This window comes from Pongo abelii, chromosome 18, assembly GCF_028885655.2.
Source record: "Pongo abelii isolate AG06213 chromosome 18, NHGRI_mPonAbe1-v2.0_pri, whole genome shotgun sequence".
NCBI lineage: Eukaryota > Metazoa > Chordata > Mammalia > Primates > Hominidae > Pongo > Pongo abelii.
The window spans coordinates 23,081,079-23,089,404 of NC_072003.2; the positions used below are offsets into that span (position 1 = coordinate 23,081,079).

Consider the following 8,326-nt stretch of genomic DNA (forward strand, 5'->3'; position numbering starts at 1 on the left):
TCCTGTTGAGACTTCCAGAGAGTTCAAAGCATATCAGCACTAAACTAAGAATCAACTTGATATACTCAGAACAATCAGAAGTGAATCCAAAAAGGGATGTAATTTGATGTTTTTAAAATGTTTTTTTCAGGTAGCTCTTAAAACCATTTCATGTTCCACAAGAGGTATTGCTTAGGGGTCAAGTGAATCGGTCATGAAGCAAGAATTAAATTCCAATATCAACCCTCTCAGGGAGCAGCTGAGTGACTTTGAGCAAGCAAACATGCCTCCCTCAAGCCTAGGTTTTTTTTTTTTATTTAAAATGGGCTACAAAAAAAGTGCCAGCTTCACACAAAAACATGTATGCAAATGTACATAGCAGCTTTACTCAAAATAGTCAAAACCTGAAGACAACAACCCAGATGGCTTTCAACAGATAAATGGTTAAACAAAAGCTGAGCTACATCCATAACATGGAATACTGTTCAGGAACAAAAAGGATCAAACCATTTGTGCGCACAACTTGGATGAATCTCTAGGGAATTATGCTGAGAGAAAAAAAACAGTCCCAAACAGTTATATGCTGTATGATTCTATTTATATAACATTCTTGAAACAACAAAATTATAAAAATAGAGAACAAATTAGTTGTTAGGAAAGGGTCAGTTATGGGGAGAGGAGAGGAAGAGGGAACGAGTGGGAGGTGGGTGTGGTTATAAAAGAGCACCATCAGAGATCTTCCTGATGAGGTGGGGAATGCACAAACCTACATATGTGATAAAACTGCATAAAACTAAATACACACACACACAAGTGAAATGGGACATCTGAAGACTGGTGGATTGTATCAAGGTCAGTATTCTGCCTAAGATACTGATCTATGGTTTTGCAAGATGGTACCACTGTGGAAAACTAGTGAAGAGTACAGGGCATCGATCCACATTATTTTTTATAACTGCATGCCAGTCCACATTTATCTTAAAATGAAAAGTTAACTTAAAAACGTACTAGACTCATAGGCTTTCTGTGAGGATCAAATGAGATAGTATTTAGGGAAGAAAATTCCCTCAGCAAATGTTTATTGACCCCTCTCATCTGTCCAGACTCTATGTGGATGCTGAGCTTATAGCAGTAAGCAAGGTTCACACTATAATGCAAATTTCATTCTAGTGTAGTGTCACGCAAAATGAATATATATATATATATATATAGAGAGAGAGAGAGAGAGAGAGAGAGAGAGAGAGAGAAAGAGAGATGAAGTCTCACTCTGTTGTCCAAGCTGGATTGCAGTGGTGTGATCTTGGCTCACTGCATCCTCCACCTCCCAGGTTCAAGCGATTCTCCTGCCTCAGCCTCCCCAGTATCTGGGATTACAGGCATGCACCACCATGCCCAGCTAATTTTTGTATTTTTAGTAGAGATGGGGTTTCCCTATGTTGGGCAGGCTGGCCTTGAACCCCTGACCTCATGATCCACCCACCTCAGCCTCCCAAAGTGCTGGGATTACAGGCGTGAGCCACCACGCCCGGCCAAATTGATATTTTTAAACATTGTCATTGAAATTGGTTTAATCACAACCACTCATAGAGCAGTCGCATGCATCATGTGCTACATGTAATGAAAATAGACTCAGAAATGGCAAAACTTGCCCAGGTACCGAGTAGAAACAGGCAGAATTCAAACCCAGATTGGAACACAAGGTTGTGACTCATCACCTCTAAATTCACTGCCTTCAACAAAGGAGCTCTCTTCTTTTTGCAGGGTGACCCAGAGAAGACAGCTGAAGTGGAATGCGGGAACTTCTACAACACTGGGGACAGAGGAAAGATGGATGAAGAGGGCTACATTTGTTTCCTGGGGAGGAGTGATGACATCATTAATGCCTCTGGGTAGGTGTGGCTGACGCTGGGCTGGCTGTTGTTGCCGTCACATGCCTCATGGAATTTTGCTTACCTAGACATTTTTTCACGCATTGGTGAAATTTCAGCCTAAATCTGAATAGAGCCGTGTCTATGGTGCCCTGATTCCAGGCTTCAGTGCACCTCCCTAACCTTCTCTGCACACAGAAGAATCAAGCAAAATGAAATTCAAGAGGGTCTGGGAAAGGAGCCATAATAAGACATTGTGAAATTTAAAGTGGGGTTGGGGGGAATGGAATTGAGAAGGGAGACTCTGTCTTGGTCTCCGTAGGTTCAGGGAGCCTATTTCATGTTTTTGCCCCTCTAATGCAGCACCAAATGTCACAGGACAAACATAGTAATAATAATAGCTAAATTTTAGCTATTATTTTTATTATTATGAATATATTTGTTATAAATCTATGAGCATAATAAATATATTATTATAAAATTATTTATTAGTATAAATATATTACTTACTATAACTATTTAGCTAACCTGGAGTACTTACTATGTGAAAACACTGTCCTTAATGCTTTATACAACCCACCTCTCAAAGCTGGATTGGAGATGTGATTATTATCCCCATTTTACTAACGAGGAAAGTGGGTCACTGACCAGCAAGGAAATTTGCCTAAAGATTCAAAGATAGCACAGGGTGCAATCCAGATTTGAACTGAGGTAATCTGACTCTGAGCCCCTGTCCCTAACCCCTACATGATTTATAAAAAGGCACATTACACTACAGTAACAATTTCCCTTGGATATTTTGGAGAAATTGACGGGATTTTTATTTTTATATTTTATTTTTCATTTTTGTTTCATTTTATTTTTTTGAGACAGAGTCTCGCACTGTCACCCAGGCTGGAGTGCATTGGCCCGATCTTGGCTCACTGCAACCTCTGCCTCCTGGCTTCAAGTGAGCATCTCCAGCTAATTTTTATACTTTTAGTAGAGATGGGGTTTCACCATTTTGGCCAGGCTGGTCTTGAACTCCTGACCTCAAGTGATCCCCCTGTTTCAGCCTCCCACAGTGCTAAAATTACCGGTGTGAGCCACCATGCCCAGCCTGGATGGGATTTTTTTTTTCAATTTCTAAAACATGATGCACTGGAAATTTGCATAGAGAGTAGATTTTATGCTCTTACCACAAAAGAAAAAAAAGGCAATTATGTGAGACGATGGATATGCTAGCATGCTTGAGTGTTTTAATTGCGCTACTATATATATGTACATCAAAACATCATGTTGTAAGCCTTAAATATATATAATAAAAGCCAAAAATCCTGCTGATACAATGGGAAATAGTATGCAGAATTTGCATGAATGTTTAAGACCAAGTTTGAGGCTTCCAAGAGATTTCATGTTGGGGGAAGCTGTTTGGGCCAAGCTCTGAGGAGACAAAACATTAGCCCTCCTCCATCAATACAGGCAGTGAGGCAAGAAGCCGGGAGCACCGGAGTCTTGTATTTCTCAGCCCATAATGTCCAGGTCTTTACACTTTGGGCGCATGACACAGACAAGTCAGGGGTCTCTGGCTTCCTATGACCTCCACCCTCTGTGCCGAAGGAAGCTGTGACTCCAAAGCAGGGGATCTGGGGACTTGGTTCACCCCAGCCCTGGCATGTGCCTCAGAACCCTTCATCCTCCAGGTATCGCATCGGGCCTGCAGAGGTTGAAAGCGCTTTGGTGGAGCACCCAGCGGTGGCGGAGTCAGCCGTGGTGGGCAGCCCAGACCCGATTCGAGGGGAGGTGAGGAGAACACAGAGATCATCATGTCTGCGCGTGGGCACTAGGAAAGCAGGTGCAGGGGAAACATCCAGGCTTTACCTGTGCAGCCTTGGTGGAAGGGCATAGTGTGCATGTGCATTTACACGGTGTGGTCACCAGGGGACACTGTGGACTCTCTGTGGCTCTGAATAAAAGGATGCTAGATACTATTTAATGAGCACTTATATATGCCAAATCACTTAACTCTCACGCAATGTAGTAATCTAAGAACACTTATGCTTTTCATAGATGAGGAAAGAGAAGCAGAAGGAGGTTAAGTAACCTCTCCACATCACCCAGCTACTAAGGGGTGGAGACAGAATGGCATCTCAGCAACGTGGCTCCGGAACATACATGCATTTGTATGTTGAAAAGTGTTATTAGGCCGGGCACGGTGGCTCATGCCTGTAATCCCAACGTTTTGGGAGGCCGAGGTGGACCGATCACCTGAGGTCAGGAGTTCAAGACCAGGCTAGCCAACATGGTGAAACCTCGTCTCTACTAAAAATAAAAAAAGAATTAGCCAGGCGTGGTGGGGACAGGCAGGCGGAATGGGGTGTGGGGCACCTGTAGTCCCAGCTACTTGGGAGGCTGAGGCAGGACAACCATTTCAGCCTGGGAGGCTGAAGTTGCAGTGAGCCAAGTTCACACCACTGCACTCCAGTCTGGGCAACAAGAATGAAACTCCATCTCAAAAAAAAAAAAAAAGTCTTTACTGATCACCTTCTATATGTGAGACCTTGTGCAATAAAACTTGGATAACATTGCTAATATAAAAATAATAACTTGCCAGTAATTATGAAATGCCCATTGGGTTTCTGGCACAGAATTACATATATAATAACAGTAAAAATGATGATGAAAATATTGATGACGGGAGTAATAATAAATGTAAACTAGCTGGATGTTTTATATGTATTATCTCATAGAAGCTTTAAAGAAACCAAATGAAGAATGGAAGCTTTATTGTCTCCATTTCACAGAAAAGAAAACTGAGGTTAAGGAGAGGTCAAATAACTTTTCAAGGCATGGAGTGGGAATTGGAAATACAGGGATTTACACCTGGTCCTCTCCTTTTCCAAAACACTGTAGGGTTCAGTGTCACCTTGTTTTACCACTCATTCAATAAACATTGACTTTTTAAGCTATGGAGTAGGTTGGCACTCACTGTGAGCCCATGCCTTCATTCTGCAGGTGGTGAAGGCCTTTATTGTCCTGACCCCACAGTTCCTGTCCCATGACAAGGATCAGCTGATCAAGGAACTGCAGCAGCATGTCAAGTCAGTGACAGCCCCATACAAGTACCCCAGGAAGGTGAGTGAGGGCAGATGGAAGGGATCTGGTGCCCCTGAAGAGTTCCCTGCTAGGACGGGCTAGGTATCACTGTAGGTAACAAACAGCCCCAAACAATGGAGGTTTACAACACTGAAGGCTCTTTTTCTGCTCATGCCTCATGTCCTCCATGGCTCTCCTGGGCCCTGTCCTCCACATCTCCTCATTCTGCCACCAGAATAAAGGAGCAGCCTCCATATGGGACCTGTCAGCTGCTCTAAGAGATGAAGGAGAGGGTGGACAGTCTCAACGGCTCCCAACTCTTTTGCCTCAAGGTTACATGCTTCACTTCCACTCACATCTCCTGGGTCAAAGCAAATCCCATGGCTACATCCACCTTCTAGGGGCCAGGGGGAGAACCTGAAATACTTGGGGACTCCATTAAGGCCACCATATGGTGTCAGCCTGCATGGGAGACTGTGGAGGGGCAGAGAAGGAGAGTGGAGAATTGTTAGGAAATGGCAGCAGGACTAAATCACTGTGGATTTGCTTTATCCTCAACCAGGTGGAGTTTGTCTCAGAGCTGCCAAAAACCATCACTGGCAAGATTAAACGGAATGAACTTCGGAAAAAGGAGATTGGTCAGATGTAATCGGCAGTGAACTCAGAACCCACTGCGCACCTAAGGCAAATCCCTGGCCACTCTAGTCTCCCCACTACGGTGAAGATGAGGGTGGGGCATTGAGAGTGTTGATTTGGGAAAGTATCAGGAGTGCCACGATTCCAATGTTTGTGTTCTTTTAAATTAAATTCAGTTACTCTGCTTCCTCCAAGTCCTCTGTATCTTTAGGATTTCCCAGGTGAGCACTCAGATTGCAAGTAATAAAATACTGATATCAACAATACCCTCTGCTGAGCATTTATTCAGGGAATTAACGTATGTTAAATGCCCTCCGTCTGTAATTCTCCCTAATCTCCAACCTGAGATATCTTGGGACCAGATTCTCCCTCCTGGCACCAGCATCTCAGGGTAGCGCTAAGCACTCTTCAATAGCCAGGACACAGGGGTCCAGGAGGGATGCCCCATGTGGCTCCAGGCACCTGCCCATGGCCTGGGTGAGGCCCCAGCAAGGCCAGGGCAGGACAGATGTCCAGGGTGGTCAGCCTTGGTTTGGGGACTACATTTGCCTGCCAGACCACCTCTGCGGCCCCACCCAATGGTCTTCCACCCAAAGGTCTTCCACCCAATGGGCTTCTGCCTTTGTGTCCCCCAATAATGCCCATGTGCACATGCATCCCAACCTAAACCTGGCGTGTGTGAGTGAGAGCCCCAACATCTAGGGACCCAGAACTCCTGCAGCCCTGCCATAGGCCTAGGAGCCCTGCCTCCAGCTTTCCCCTGTAGGAACCTACATATCAGAACTTCCCAGTGACCCAGGAGCTCTGTCCCCTAGCCCTTGCCAGAGGACCCCACTCATTCACCCTCCCAGGGCCCAGGGTCCCTCCAGCCCAGAATCCCTTGGCCACAGACAATTTTCCTTCTTTGAATATAACCCTCTCCAGGCATCTAGAGCCTTCCTCACATCCCTGGCCTGGAATTCTGTAACCTGACCCTTTTCTCCATCCCTCCTTGGGGCCTAAGAGGGGACCACCAGGGGCCACCAGAAGCTCAGAAGAGCAGGTGCAGAAAGGGCCTAGCCTGGGAATGAGAGGAGCATATATCGTCCCATTCTCACACACAGAGGGCCCTCTGTGACTGCCAATTTCTTAGGTACACAAACCCAGGAACTCACAGGTAAATAAATAGACACCACAAGCACAGAGACACAAAGGCACAGAACCGCCCCAGCTTCACCTGGGCACTCAGGAGTATGGCCCACAGACAGGCTTACACACACACACACACACACACACACACACACATCCCAGGAGATCACAGATACACAAGGCCCTGAGACACAGCCCCACAGGGCATACCCCACACACAATGGACACTCGTGCATGCACACACACACACACACACACACATACACACACACAGTCACAGACCTACAGGCAGGGAAACAGACAGAGAACACAGACATTAAGAGAAACATAAACACACAAATAGAGACACAATCAGGGACACCCAAAGGAGAGGCAAATTCACACACACACACACCACACACATACACACATACACCAAACAACACACACAGATACAGAACACAGACATACACAGACACTCTCACAGGGGCACACATGCCCAGAGACACATTACACAGTCACAAACACACATATTTGCACAACAAACACACACTCATTCAGGAAGAAAGACACACAAATGCATACAAAGATAGAGAAAAACAGAGCTATCCAGAGACAGCTACACGGTGACATACTCACAGATACTCAGACGCACAGGTGCATATGTGCAGATTAACACATCCAGATATGGACACACCCCAGACCCCAGCCCACAGGACAACCACACGGGGATGGGGCACTCCTAAGGCAGTGGAGAGAACAGACCCAGGAATGACCTGGCCCTCCTGAGCTCTCTTGGAAGGGGATATGTTCCAGGTTCCAAACACAGGGCTGGCTGTGTGCCCCTTCCAGGACCTTCAGAAGGGCTGTTGCTGGGCCCTGAGATGCCAGAGAGGCCAGGGTTGGGTGACTGTGGGGACAGGGGCACAGGGTTGAGCCTGGGACCCTGTGTGGGTATGTTTAGACAGGGCGGTGTTGCATGGTGCTTAGCAGATCTAGAAGTCAAGAGAGAAAGAGAGGTGTGCCCCCCAGGACCCTACCCTGGGCCAGAGTGGGCTGGCACCCAGAAATCAGAAGGTCTGCGAAGGTTCCAGAGAGGACTTGTCCTTGGGTTGGGGGTGGGGGTTCAGGTGGGGGGAGGGGACCTTGGAAGAACACAGGCTCCTTGTGGATTGTCCACTGTGAGGCACCAAGTACCGGGCCACGGATTTATGAAGAGGGAGTATAAAGCCTCAGGATTTGCTAAGGCAGCTTCTAGACAGGAGAAGGTTTGGCGGAAACCAGAGTCCTGCTCGTGAGCCTCCCACTCCCGTGCCCCACGTGTCCTGCTGCTTCGCTGATAGCTGATGGCCTTTCTCTCTAACCTGTAGCTGAATCTCCCACCAGCGCTTGAGGACTTAGTTTGAACCGGATCCTTTCCCAGAGCCCCTTATCTTCCTCCTCCTCCGGGTGCCCCACAGCCCTCCCTTCCCTTCCCTCCTTTTCCCTCCCCTCCCTCTCCATCCTCAACTGCAATCCCACCCCCATCCCTATCCCCTTCCTTCCCCCACTCCTAAGCCACTTCCACATCTGTCCTGGCCACCTCAGGGTGCCCTGAGAGGACCAGGACATACCTGTGTGGTGGCTGCTGTTTTGGCTTCTCCTGCAGGGGTTTTCCAGCC

At 46.8% G+C, this 8,326-nt stretch overlaps 1 protein-coding gene across 1 annotated transcript in view; it reads left to right on the plus strand.

Annotated features, from left to right (window-relative positions):
• LOC100444065 (acyl-CoA synthetase medium chain family member 1) overlaps positions 1-5,817 on the plus strand; it is a 74,317-nt gene extending 68,500 nt beyond the window's left edge. The window contains exons 10-13 of the mRNA XM_002826181.3: positions 1,741-1,868; positions 3,530-3,629; positions 4,842-4,961; positions 5,485-5,817. Coding sequence (XP_002826227.2) covers positions 1,741-1,868; positions 3,530-3,629; positions 4,842-4,961; positions 5,485-5,571 — 435 coding nt within the window. The 3' untranslated portion in view covers positions 5,572-5,817. The remainder of the gene's footprint in view (positions 1-1,740; positions 1,869-3,529; positions 3,630-4,841; positions 4,962-5,484) is intronic.
• Positions 5,818-8,326: the final 2,509 nt, after the last annotated feature.